Source organism: Ursus americanus, chromosome 1 (genome assembly GCF_024610735.1).
Source record: "Ursus americanus isolate L20-20 chromosome 1, mUrsAme1.1.p, whole genome shotgun sequence".
NCBI lineage: Eukaryota > Metazoa > Chordata > Mammalia > Carnivora > Ursidae > Ursus > Ursus americanus.
In genome coordinates this window covers 82,421,413-82,435,069 of record NC_142127.1, presented here as the reverse complement: position 1 = coordinate 82,435,069, position 13,657 = coordinate 82,421,413, and the positions used below count along the sequence as shown (strand labels likewise).

Here is a 13,657-nt window from a genome sequence, read left to right as displayed (position 1 = left end):
AAAATCACACAGTAACTGGTGGCTTCAGTCTGGTTTTCTGGTTTTCAGAAAACTGGTTTTCTCCCCATATTACCTATACTTAAGTTTTTGGAGAACAGCAGCTTGTGATGCTTGACTTTAAGCTGACAGCTGAGCAATATGCTGGTCCAGGCAGTGTTTATATACTGTGGAGAGCACTGTGCACAGTCACAACAGTGACTGGGAATGGGAATCCTGCCCTAAAGACAGCTGTAATTTCTTTAGTTTTTTAGAGAGGGGGAGAGAGTGATCACAGGAGGGGCCGAGGGAGAGGGAGAGAGAGAATCCCAATCAGACTCCGTGCTGAGCACAGAGCCTGGTGCAGGGCTCAATCTCACGACCCTGAGATCATGACCTGAGCCGAAATCAAGAGTCGGATACTTAGCCGACTGAGCCACCCAACCACCCCTAGACAACTGTAATTTTGTTGAAAAAATAAAAATGCACATAGACAATCTCACAAAATTGAGAAATGGTTAAAAAAACAGCATTTGCGAAAGTACCAACCTGATGTAGAAAGACAGGTGATCATACAGTATGGGGTTAACTAAAGAAAACTGGCACTTATATTTTCATAAATCTGAAAAGGAAAAAGACATGGTAATTGATGAGCTTTCAAAGTTTTGACTCGGGAACAGCTTATTTGAAACTCAGAACAACCCAGAGTTCCTGTTTCCATACCACTCAGAACTATTGAGACCCGTTTTTGGGTATTGGCTGGGTGCCTATAGTGAGTCCGGCAGTATTTCAGTCTGAACACAATTTTTCCCACCAGAGTATGTGAGGAGAATCTTTAAAAGACCCCCAACCTGCAAGGAAATACCTTGCAGAGAGAAAGTAGCATGGCAGAGGTTCTTACATCAGTGCAGACTGGTTATAAAATAAATGAATACTGTTAAGGAATAATCTCTAAAGTGCAGCATTACAGACAACTGTTTTTGAGAGTTCATACATCTGTGGAGATTTTTATCATGTCCACATACGTTTGAGACGCACGAAGGTCTTGATTGGTCAAGATGAATAGGACTAATGATCCCTCAGAAATTCAAAGGCTTAGTATTAATTACTTCTCAACAGCTGGCTATATTTATAGTACTACTGGGGATAAGTAGCTGAGTAAGGAAATTGCAGATTTAGAAGTGTCCCTAAGCAGTTTACCCTCCCTTCCCAGAGTAATAGCTACAGAAGGAGACAGAGTACAAAAATCTAGTTCAGAGCTTACAGACTAAAAACCAAGACAGATTCCTATTACAGCAAAGTTTTCTTCGGTCCTTATGGTATCGTTTTTTTTCTTTGAAGTAAATTAGTTGTCAACATTTCAAAAACAGATTTCTAGGATGAACCGGGCGGGGGGGGGGGGGGGAGGCAGTGCCAGACCTCCCGAACTTCTTACGCACAAAGAAAGACATCGATCTCTGGTGTTCAGAGTAGTGCTGTCCTTAGAATTTTCTGCAGGGATAGAGATGTTATTTTCTTGTCCATTAGGGCAGCCATTAGCCACATGTAGCTATTGAGCATTTGAAATGTGGCCAGTGTGACTGAGAAACTGAATTTTAAGTTTTGTTTACTTCTAATTAACTCAAAGTTTTCTAGACACTTCGGTTAGAAGCTTCATACTGGACACCACAGTTGTAAGCAACCAAACAAGCTCTAGGAATTGTAAGATCAAAGTAATATATGTCTGGGTTTCTTCTGCTCTCTCAGACCAGACAGGAGGGCGTTTTTTTGTGTTTGTTCTTATTAAAAGCAACCCCTACCTACATTGGATTGATGAGTCTTCTAGTCCACTTGCTGCTCAAGTGCCTCATAGAATCACTGACTCCTCCAGGAGTCACATCATTCCCCACACCTTTGGAGGACATTTGTCCAGCCTCTCTTCCCTAAACGCCAGATGCTTCCAGCTGCCTACTTGAGCTCTCACCATGGATGTCTGATGAACATCTCAAACCTTCTCTCTGCCTCTTCCCCACTGCCAGGCCCTGTGTTAGACATGTCTAGTGCTCACCCATATCTGGCATCCCTCTCTTTTTGGACTCCGAGGAGGGTTAAACCTCTCAACTTCAGTGTCGTTAGGTGAGGCAACCTCTTCTAGTCCAGGGGCTGCCAGTGGAAGCAGCATATGTTGCTAACCAGCCAAAGCCTGTAATTGCTGGTGTGAGGCCCTGCAGCACTCTTCATGTGGTATCTGTCTAGGATCCAGTTCCCTAATAAAGCCGTACATGTTCTAGTCCCTTCTTGGAGGACCTGGACTAACCCATAGGGTTTTCTTTGAAAAATGCTTTTTGGGTCACCCAGGTGGGCTCAGTTGGTTAAGCGTCCCACTCTTGATTTCAGTTCAGGTCTTGATCTCAGGGTCGTGAGTTCAAGTCCCACATTGGGCTCCATGCTGGGCGTGGAGCCTACTTTTTTAAAAAAATGCTTTTTGGGGGGAATACTACTCCTTTACATAAACCAAACATAGATTAGTGTCAAGCCTTAATTTCTTTTTTTTCTTTTTAAGATTTTTTATTTATTTGAGAGAGAGACAGCCAGCGAGAGAGGGAACACAGGCAGGGGGAGTGGGAGAGGAAGAAGCAGGCTCCCAGCGGAGGAGCCCAATGTGGGGCTCGATCCCAGAACACCGGGATCACGCCCTGAGCTGAAGGCAGATGCTTAACGACTGAGCCACCCAGGCGCCCCAAGCCTAAATTTCTGAGTCTGGTTTTTAATAATCTGAACCCCCAAGGAGTCTGTGCTTACTAACCATGTCATCCCCTAGCCTTTCCATCCACATGGACTTGCTCGGGCGATCCTGCTTGCTGGGAGTACTATGCACAGGCTCTATTTCAGTCTTCCCCTTTTGGTCCACACCCCATCCGTACCTTCTTCTCCTTGATGATATATTTTTCCTCCTGGGAAGGAGGGGATACTCTCTCCACCTCTGTCCATTCTTTCTCCACCAAGCCAGTCTCCAAAGCTGTGAATAACTAAAGAACGAACATGGCATTTCTAAAACATTTACTGACTTGACATGCTTGATTCTAAGAGGTACTTGGTTGATTTTTTTTTACTGGTGTTAAATTTATCTGTTTTGCATGTAAAATAGAGGTGGTATCCCTATTACAACTTTACCCTTTAGGGAATGAAGTATGACCAACCAGAGTAGGAATAATCTCTTATTCCTGAAGGAGAGTACTCATTACTTAACAGAATTATTTATCCCAAATGCTTTATTGGTCATCTTTAATGCGTTTGGGATTAATGGGCAAATAATGGATTAGATTTTGCTTTTCTCATTTCTCATTTTATCTCTCTTGATATGGATTATTTTCCCATTTAGAATATGTCAATACATTTAAGTCATATATATAAGCGAATCTAACAAAACAGTGAAATTCAGACCAAAAAAGCATTCGTTTTCATAGCTTAATCACAGTAGTTATCTCACAGAGTGAACCATCTAAGAAATAGAATATTTAACATCAATTTTATGTCAATGAAAATGTCAAAATCCCTCCAAATTTAAAAGGGGGGGAGCAAGTTTCTCTTTTTTTTTTAATAAAATAATCCTAAAACCTAAAACGAGTTGGAGCATATTTTTACAATTAAATGCCATCAAAATTTAAATCTCACTTCAGGCTTTTCTGTTCTAGAAGAAAAGGTGAAAGGGTAGAAGAAGGAAGCAAATCTCCTTTATCCTAACTTTTGCTTAGCAAATAATATAGAAAGAAATTTTATCCACTACTCAAATTTAAGCCCAGAATATTCTGATTAAGTAGCATATCCTGTGATTAAAAAAGGAAACATTAAAAAGATTAAATCCATACATCATCCTGTGTTGAGTCTCATGGCCAGTTTTGATGGTTGTTATCCTAGAAGCTAGTACAGTGTTCTTTCTCATTATGTTAAATGTCCTTTAGAGACTGGAATCCTACTTGATGAGGAGTTTATGAATGGGTACACCTGTAACCCTTCCCTCCCAAGTCTGGCCCTTCCCTAGAGGCATAGTAATATCTTGGTGGATGAGAAGCATATTAAGCCTTGCAGTACTATTTGACTTTTTCCATGAAGAACAAATTTATTTTGATAAAAATTACATTTGAAAAGAGTTTGTTAAATCATTTTTTTAAAGATTTTATGTATTTATTAGAGAGAGAGAGAGCCCAAGCAGAGGGAGAGAGAGAAGCTGGCTCCCCGCTGAGCAGGGAGGGTTGCTGTCAGGACCCCAGGATCATGACCTGGGCTGAAGGCAGACCCTTAACAGACTGAGCCACCCAGGTGCCCCTGAAAAGAGTTTTCTGAAAGATAGACTGAGGCCAGGGCTGCGAGTGTATGTAAGACAACGGGGTGAGTTTTCCCAGCCGAGCCCTTGAGGTTGTGTCTTTATTTCCTACCTTGCCAGTTACCTCTCAGCATTCGGCATTTATGCAGAGGTGATGTTGTGTGCATGAATATTGCTAAAGGTTGGAAGGTCATAAGGATTAGGTTCAAGGCTTCTAGGGGCGCCTGGGTGGTGCAGTCGTTAAGCGTCTGCCTTCGGTTCAGGGCGTGATCCCGGCGTTCTGGGATCGAGTCCTGCATCAGCCTTCTCCGCTAGGAGCCTGCTTCTTCCTCTCCCACTCCCCCTACTTGTGTTCCCTCTCTCTCTGGCTGTCTCTTTCTGTCAAATAAATAAATAAAATCTTAAAAAAAAAAAAAAAAAGGCCTCTAGCCACACACAGTTCCCCCATTTTTCTATTAAATTAGGGCATATGGGGTATGCAATACTGATGAGGCATTAAATGTCTTTGACTTCCATATTTTGTCTTATACGCCGGACCTGGACTGATTTCTAGTAGGCTTGTCCAGGAAACTTTTTTGAATTGGCAGCAGCACTCCTCACTTGAAACCCTTTTCGTCATGGGTGTTTTGTGACAGGAAGTAGACCCTGTAAACTGCAAGGTGCAGCAGATTGCTTAATCGAAATATATGGACACTGAGGCCCAGAATGAGAAAAAGGAGAGAGAACCAGAACCTGGGGTTGTGGAATCCCAGAAGCTGGAAAGGTAATTCTCTGCTGATCAAAAAGAAAAAAAATGTTTTTCATCTGAATTAAAATTGTGGACTGGAGAAGCGGTGAGAAATGCATCCAACCTTACAATTGCAAATTTTAATGGGTTTTGTTTGTTAAAGATTTAGGCCAAGAGGAATTGTTGATAATGAGAGACAAAGGTCTGAAAAGGAAAACAATCATTGGGCTTGTATTTAATCACTTTGTATTTTCTCAGACCTCAGTCATGTCATTATCTGGCTGTGATGCTTACAGAACTTAATTAGGGGAGTTCAGGCAGCTATGGGACTAGGAGGCCGAAATGAAAGGGTAACAATTTAAACAGATCACCAGCAGATGCCTGGTGTGGATGGAGATGAAGCCATTTAAGAACCTAATTGTAGGAGAAGCTCTTGACATTGATCATTTGTGAAAAGGGGATTTTTTTTTCTTACATACGTGGTTTTGTACACTTATGTCTACAAACCTTTAGCACTGGTATGTCTGATCATCAGCTTGTGGAATTACTAACACCAAGCGACTTTGAAAGAGCAGACAAGGTTATTAACTTTGGCAGGAAAGGAAAATTTGGCCTTAATATACATGTGAAATTGAATTGTCTGTAGCACAAAGCTTTGGAGATTACCCATGCAAAATGAGAAAACTATCTAAATTTAAAATTGTCCTCAGTACAGTGAAAAGTAATTTTGCAGACTGCGTTTTTACTGCACTGAAATCCATGAAGAGATGGGCTCTATTAATTTAGATTTAAACAGAGGCTCTGTATCTTCTAAAAATGGTAAATGAGATGGAAAATGTACTTTAAGGGGAGAAATGAGTTTCTGGAAATGCTGCAGGCATGCAGGTTCCCTACTCCACATCTTTGAGTCTGCCCTGAGACCAGTCAGCTTCAGAGGGAAGGCTCTATCTACTGTGGCAGGCACTTGGAATAAGGACATTCAGACAGCGCCTCAATTATATATATAGCCGGCTTCAAGAGCAGGGTAAGAAGCAAATCGAGTACGGCCCGAAGCAAGAAATCATTGGCAGTTTTTACAGTATTATTCCTAAAGTGGCCTGGTCCTTGGCAGAGAAAAAAATAATTAAGGAGGAATTGAATTTATTTTCTCAGATCTCACATAACTTAGTAGTTTCCTTATAATCCCTGCCTGGAACGATACGGGAGTAGGGAATTTGGTTACTCTACCTACCTTCTCACTCAAAAACTTAACTTATTTATAAAGAGAAATTGAGTTTTTCACTCCATAGTCTTTATTTTAGCTTGCAAGAGCAAATACTACTTGTTTATTAAGTAAATGATTATTTGTTAAATAAACAGGTGACTGTTTAGAACCGTGGTTTTGATAACCTTTCATGTAACCGTCAAGAATAATACATTAACACACACTAGTCGGAGTAGGACAAGGATTAGTAATAAACTTAGGTCAGAGTTCTTTGAGGGTCTCAGAGCGTGTCTTATTTATGGTTGCAATGCTGAAGAAACAGCAGGTGCCTGGGTCTGGGTCTTAGAGCTGCTTGCTAATTAAGCTGCGTCTAGAACTAAGGTCATCTGAACCTCCGGAGAGTTGACGTATGTGTTATGGTTTATCAACAATCAACACTGCCAAGTTGGCAACACACCAGAGCAGTACAGTCACCAGTCCGTTCCTCCTCTTTACGTTATTTTCTCTTTGCTTCTCAGGTATCGCTCTGCTTTACTTACATCTCCATGATGTGTTCGGGGACCCCGCTTACCTCCAGATGGCCCATGGCTATGTAAAGCAAAGTCTGAACAGTCTGACCAAGCGTTCCATCACCTTCCTCTGCGGGGATGCAGGCCCCCTGGCCGTGGGCGCGGTGGTGTATCACAAGATGAACAATGAGAAGCAGGCGGAAGACTGCATCACCCGGTAATCATGTATCTTTTGAGGATTATTACCGAGGCGTCATTACTATTAATTCTGTATGTTAGCAAAAGAACATTTTAGTGAAGTTACTTTTCCCTCAGCAGTAAATCTTACTGCTGTCATCTGATCACCCATCACACATCATTCCGATGTAGTTAAGGAACAACCATTATAGTCCTATTTTATTGTAAGATGTCGTGACACTGACACACACCAGATCAAACATCAGTTTAATAACAAAAATGAGATCAGAAGCCTAATCCTGGGATTACGAATCCAAGGTGCTATCCACGATCAATAATTTGACAAAAGTGGTTCATTTCCTGTGGTGGGCGGGGGAAGGCCTCCTCATGGACTACAAACTGGCTCAAAATTGCTTTTCTTAGGAGCAAATCACATGCAAATCCAGATTTTTATTTTTAATAGAGATCGGGGTAGCCCACTAGAAGCTTGTGAATGATGAAGAATTACTGAACTTGTGTACTAATAAACTACAGTTACTGTTTTACTAGAGTTTGTTGAGCAGGAAGAATTCTATTAAGAAATCGGGCTGCCGTGCAGCTCTGCATGCGGTGCTGTTAGGCTCCCACCGAGCGTGTTTACACGCAGAGAGTTGCAATTCCAGCAAAGGTTTTTGGCTGTGTTTTGTTGTTTCATAGCCTTTACTTTTTAGGGCAATTTTCAGTTCACAGAAAAACTGAGAGGAAGGTACAGAGATTTCTCCTATACCCACTAGCCCCCACATGTGCATAGCCAGTATCAACATTCCCCACTGGAGTGATACACTTGTTACAGTGGGCGGGCGTACACTGACACATTGGTATCACCCAGAGTCCATAGTTTATATTAGTTGCATTAGTTACATCTTGGTGTTGTGCATTCTGTGGGTTTGGACAAATGTATAATGACATGTATCCATCATTATATTGTCATATGGAATCGTTTCGCTGCCCTGAAAATCCACTGTGCTCTGCCTGTTAATCCTTCTTCCCTGCTCCCTGACCCCTGGCAACCGTTGAGCATTTTACTGTCTCCATACTTTTGCCTTTTCCAGAATGTCATAGTTGGAAACATTACAATATGTAGTCTTTTCAGATTGGCTTTCACTTAGTAATATATATTTAAGGTTCCTCCATGTCTTTTCATGGTATGCGATCTCATTTCTTTTTAGCACTGAGTAATAGTCCATTGTCTGGATGTACCATAGTTTATCTGTTCACCAACTGAAGGACATCTTGGCTGCTTTCAAGTTTTGGCAGTTAATGAATAAAGCTAATGTAAACATCCAATTCTGTAGGTTTTTGTGCAGACACAAGTTTACAGCTCCTTTGGGTAAATATCAAGGAGCACAATTGCTGGATCATATTGTAAGGGTATTTAAGAATTTCCAAGATGTCTTCCGAAGTGGCTGTACCATTTTGCATTCCACCAGCAATGAATGAAAGTTCCCCGTGCTCCACATCCTTGCCAGGGTTCCAGGTTTCGGCCATTCTAGTAGATGTGTAGCGGTGTCTTGTTTTAATTTGCATATCCCTGATGACGTAGGAGGTGAAGCATCTTATACACTTCCTTGCCATTAGCATTGCTTCTTTGGTGAAGTGTCTGTTAAGGTCTCTCACCCATTTTTTAATTGGGTCCAGCAGCATTGTAATCAGTGATTGTCTCCAGTTTGACCATGGGTTTTGATTCCCACTACCTTTTCTTATAAGTTACTATTAGAATGGTATTATCATCACTGATTTTATTTGTGAAGGATCTTTGGTTAATTTTACACTGTACAGTGGTATGTATTTCATTAATAGACTTTTTTTTCATAATAATATTTCTATTATATTATGTTATTCACTCATTAATAGACTTTTGGGTTAAAATTCTAATAACTAGAGTTTTTTCTCCTCCTCAAAATTTTATGAAAAATTTCAAACATACAGAAATGTTGAAACAATAATGAATACTATATATCTACCCACATAGATTCTACCATTAACATTTTTCAATACTTGCTTTATTAACATATCCAATCCATCTATCCATTATTCATCCTTTTGGGGGCGGAGGATGCACTTCAGAGTGGATTGCAGACATCAGTACCCTTCTAAATATTAAAGCATATATAGCACTTACTAGAGTTCAATATCTGTTTAGTTTTCTTCTTTTGATGTAAAGTTTACGCACAATGAGCTGCCCAAGTTTTATGTATATTTGCTGAGTTTTGACAAATGCATACACCATCTAACTTTGCAATACAGAAACTACCTTTCTCTTTCTTTGCACAGCCAGTTTAAGGTCATTAGCCACACATCCGCTTTAGTGGCTGAGAAGGAAGTCTCATTCAGTGAGTCACTCTTAAGTATCAAAATAAGCTGTAGTGGTCCCAGTATTTTATATGTAATGCTAGCCTTTCTCAGTTCATGTACAGCCAGATAGTAATAGTTTGCTGTGTGAAAAATAAAAACAAGATCTGTGTATTCAGACTTGGGAAACACTATCTAAGCAAAGTTAAACATACACCTTTACTGGCTGCTCAGTCATCAGTAGCTTTTGATACATGGGGGAAACTCCGGCGACTCTAGGGAGTGGAATTTGTCAGACCTGTCAAGTAGACAACCCTTTTCCTCATGACATTTTAGGGCCTACTGTTGTAAGAAACAGTCTTGGGGCATAGTACCATATATTAATATTGGTTTATTATAAAACAGTCTTGCAAGTAAACTAAAATTTTTTGATACCTGATAACAAAGGTGTTTTTGTTATTTATATCTTTCAAAACTTTTACAATGTTTCAACAGTATTTTATTTATAGCCAGTGGATTTGTTAAGGTTAAACATATAGAATGTAGATAATGAAAGGAAAGTAGGCCATTTATGGCCACAGTTTTGATTTTTCAGATTTCTAGAGTTTATGGCAGAACAGGAAGAAGAAAGGAATTATGTGTAAATTGCTTTCACATCTCCTCCCTTTTAAGGGAAAAATCTTTAAGTCTTTGCAACTCAGTTGAAATGACTTGATGTCATGAGGTACTTAATAAACCCACTTGCTGGTTTTACTTTTTACTGAACCTTCTTTCTCCTCTCGCCTAGGCCTTTGGAGCTCTCAGAGACCCTCACATTCTCTGTGTGGCCTCTGTGTTGCACTCACCACCAACATCATTTTTCAGCTTGCCTTTCCTATAGTTTCTTCATATAATAGTCTTTCTGAATCCTAATTTTGAGTTTTAGAGATCAAAGAAGTCAATGTTTCCCTAAGATAGGGAGTCTTAACTTTGGGGCCCGGAGAATCTTAGGGCTTCCAAAGGTATAAAATCCCCAAATTGTATGCAGCATGGAGAGAATAGGAGTGTGTGCACGTGTGCGCGCGTGTCTGTTCGTGTTCAAAATGTCCTGCAGGTGGCTGGGACAGGTGGCAAGGAAGAGAATGAATAGCACTGATTTTTCCTGCTGGTTGGTTTGTACAGTGTTCCATTTCACCTTCCTTCTGCACAGAGAGTTGGTGCCACTACTCAGAGAGTGTTGCCTATTTACAGACCCGACTAAGTCACTAACCCGACAGACTTAGTGCTGTGGGGCCACTATTCAGAAGGACAAAGGGTTTCGGCTTTCTGGTCAGAAAGTGTATACTCTCTTTTGTAGTGTGATGAGTAAGAAAAGGGCTTCTTTTTTAGAAGTTACAAACCTTTAGATGATACAAGGTAAAAACTCCCCTCCCGAGTAACACCCTGGGGAATTATTGCCAGGAGTGGAACAGAACTATCCTGATTTTATGTTTCCTGTCTTCCTTCAGTGACATTTCAGTGACATGTCTCTTCTGAAGATCGGTTGCTGTTAGTATCAGCAAAACAAACGGAGCTGCAATGATGTGCTTCTGGGTTTGAGAGTTTTTGAAAACACAAAATAACCTTTATGATTTACAAAGGCTATCATTTCTTCACTTTATCTTGAGAATATAGCATGTAAACCCTGCAGTTAAAGTCCTACCTTTAGTAATCATCAGACCCAGCTCAGGAGTTTTAATGACTTAAATTTAAATCTAGAAAAAAAGGGAATAATTCCTTTCTTACCCTAAACTGTAAAGTATTATTTTAACAAATGCTCTAAGCAATACTTCATTTTCAAGTATTTGAAAGGTATTTGTCGTCTACTTTAAACTTCCCAAAAGCAAATGAGTTTGGCTGCAAAATATTTGGAATGCTAATTATTTATCACCACCTAGGGGTAATACGATCCATAAGGTTGGCAAATAAAGGAAATGGGGTTCAAACACATGTAGGTGAGGACGTCTTTGGAGTTCATGCAGTAATTGTCCCAAGTAACTTCCGTAGAGCCATTTGTTTAAAAAATTCACAGGAATTTTTCTTTTTGAATAATTCAATTCCTTTTATAAAAGTAAAGTGCTTTTTTATATGTAAATTCTATGCGATTTGATATGTTTAGGTTAAAACTTGATAATAAATTCTTAAACCTCTGAGATATTCCTTCTGTTTACTACAACAGTTGAGTTTGTATCTAGTAAAAAGATTTTATTTTCTTAAGATCTCAACATTACTGAGCTGCCAGTTGTAGCATGAGAAAAAAATAGAATTTTTCTTAATAAATGTTTTTAAGTTCTTTAAAAATATTAGGGGTGTGTGTGTCCACATATGATACTGAAGTAGAAAACAAAATGGCCCATAATTCTACCATCCAGACAGCCCTGTTGGGGAAAAACTCAAAGTATACAAGAAAGTGAAAAGTAACCTTCGGCCACCATGTCCCTATTCCTAAGATATCGACTATTCCACTGTGAGTTTATTGCTTATATTTATACTATGTTTAACCAATTTGATGAGATCCCTCCATTTGTTGAGGTGTAATATAACTTTGTCAGTAAATGCAGCCCACCATGCTTTTTCACACCCGTCTTTTCCTGATGGGGAGTGAATTCCCTTAAGGATACTTTTATAGCTTTTTCTCAGTCTGTTTCATAACTGTTAGCCCTTCTCAGTCACTAACTCATTCTGGTTATTAAAACATGGCTTTTTCATTTCAAATTGTGAGTGTTTCCCTGCCCTCACCACTGGTTTATGGAAGTGGAGGGGAGGCTTGGGAGAGGGGAGTTATCTGCACTTTCACGAGTGCCCTCTCTTGGGAGCGAGGACACTCTTCTCGATATACCTGTTGGTTTTGCTTGGTGGCAGTATTTGTTAGGTTTTTGTTTGCCTTTTTGTTTTGGGGGGGGGGTTTGTAGCTATTGGTGGCCTCCAGAAATTAGCAGTAGGAGCTTTTTACCCCCCCCCCCCCATGAAAGCACAAGCAGTAGACCAAATTCTGCCAAATAAACCAAGTATATAAACATTGATTAGGAAGAAGATATACACACATACACGCAAGTAGTCTCCTGCCCTGTTCTTGTGGCTCGGAGAAAACCACGCTGTCCCCAGACAATCTTATTAGGTCTTATTCATCAACCAGCAGTAGTAGAGCCTCTGCCCTCTCCCAGACCTTCCACCTATCTTCACCACTCATTCCACCAACAAAAAGCCACCTGCTAACATTTTTTTCCTATACTTATCAGCAAATCCTCTGGCGTAGATTTTGATAAAGTTATTTGAAGTGCCGCCTCTGAATGGTGATTCTGGATCTGAACACTTCAGATATAACCAGTCACCCCAGGGGTGTGATTTTGGATACTTCACATGCTTATCATAGTGCTTATGTTCTGCTGAGCTTATAAGCATACTGCTTATATGCTTATAATTCCTAGTGCATAGACTAAAGTTCGACGAGATACATGCACGGCACTGCTTATACTGAACTACTTTAACAACAAGAGAATTTTACAACCAAGTAATGGCTTTGTCATCAGGTAGTGTGTTTAGTGTCCTTAGCTACCTGATGACAAAGCCATTATTTGGTAGGACTGATGTCCTCTCATTACTGCTCTTTTCCTGAAATTCCCTGGCTCTTCCCTCATACTTTTCCAGTGTGCTGGAGTCATTTTCTCAAGTCTCACCCAAAATTATATTGTTGTAATAACTTAAATGGTGTCACGTTAAATATATAGGAAAATATAGAGATAATTGAGATGTGTTTTCAAAATTTCATGTGATAAAAATCCAAATAACATGGGGCGCCTGGGTGGCTCAGTCGTTAGGTGTCTGCCTTCGGCTCAGGTCATGATCCCAGTGTCCTGGGATCGAGTTCTGCATCGGGCTCCCTGCTCAGCGGGACGCCTGCTTCTCCCTCTCCCACTCCCCCTGCTTGTGTTCCCTCTCTCGCTGTCTCTCTCTCTCTCTGTCAAATAAATAAATAAAATATTAAAAAAAAATCCAAATAACAAAAACATTTTCCCTACCTATCATATTTGCTTTCCTACACCCTCCCCATCCCCCCAACCCCCCTCAAAAAGAAGAAAGGTTCATTCTCTGAGTTTAGACTGCAAATATGGTTGCTTTCCTCAGCTTATTTCCCTCTGAATCTCACCTGCTTTCTGGTTTCCTGGGGCTTCCCATGTTGGTTCTCTGGAAGGAAATCTGGGGCTTTGGTTACCCCACTCTGCCAAGTAGTTGCACGACTGTGCCTGTATCTCTGGGGCCAAAATGATGGGGAGGCGAGAGAGAAGTGAAGCAGTGGGGGTCCACCCACCCTCCTGGGACCACAGCTCCTCCCATCTGACGTGGCTTCTGTAGGCTCCTCTTGCCTTCATTTCTGCCGCCCCCATGAGATTGCTTGTGGCCTGGGGTGTGAG

At 40.6% G+C, this 13,657-nt stretch overlaps 1 protein-coding gene and 1 long non-coding RNA gene across 5 annotated transcripts in view; one reads left to right on the top strand and one right to left on the bottom strand.

Annotated features, from left to right (window-relative positions):
* The window catches only part of LOC123798267 (uncharacterized), a 174,859-nt gene that overhangs the window by 7,755 nt on the left and 153,447 nt on the right, over nt 1-13,657 (bottom strand). For all 3 annotated transcript variants that reach the window (XR_015724894.1, XR_015724890.1, XR_015724899.1), the window contains 3 exons: nt 13,393-13,645; nt 2,880-6,987; nt 526-598 (listed from right to left, as the gene is read on the bottom strand). This is a non-coding gene — a long non-coding RNA (uncharacterized LOC123798267). The remainder of the gene's footprint in view (nt 1-525; nt 599-2,879; nt 6,988-13,392; nt 13,646-13,657) is intronic.
* LANCL1 (LanC like glutathione S-transferase 1) overlaps nt 1-13,657 on the top strand; it is a 37,337-nt gene that overhangs the window by 11,786 nt on the left and 11,894 nt on the right. For both annotated transcript variants that reach the window (XM_045806644.2, XM_045806645.2), the window contains one exon: nt 6,729-6,936. In XM_045806644.2, the coding sequence (XP_045662600.1) occupies nt 6,729-6,936 (208 nt within the window). The remainder of the gene's footprint in view (nt 1-6,728; nt 6,937-13,657) is intronic.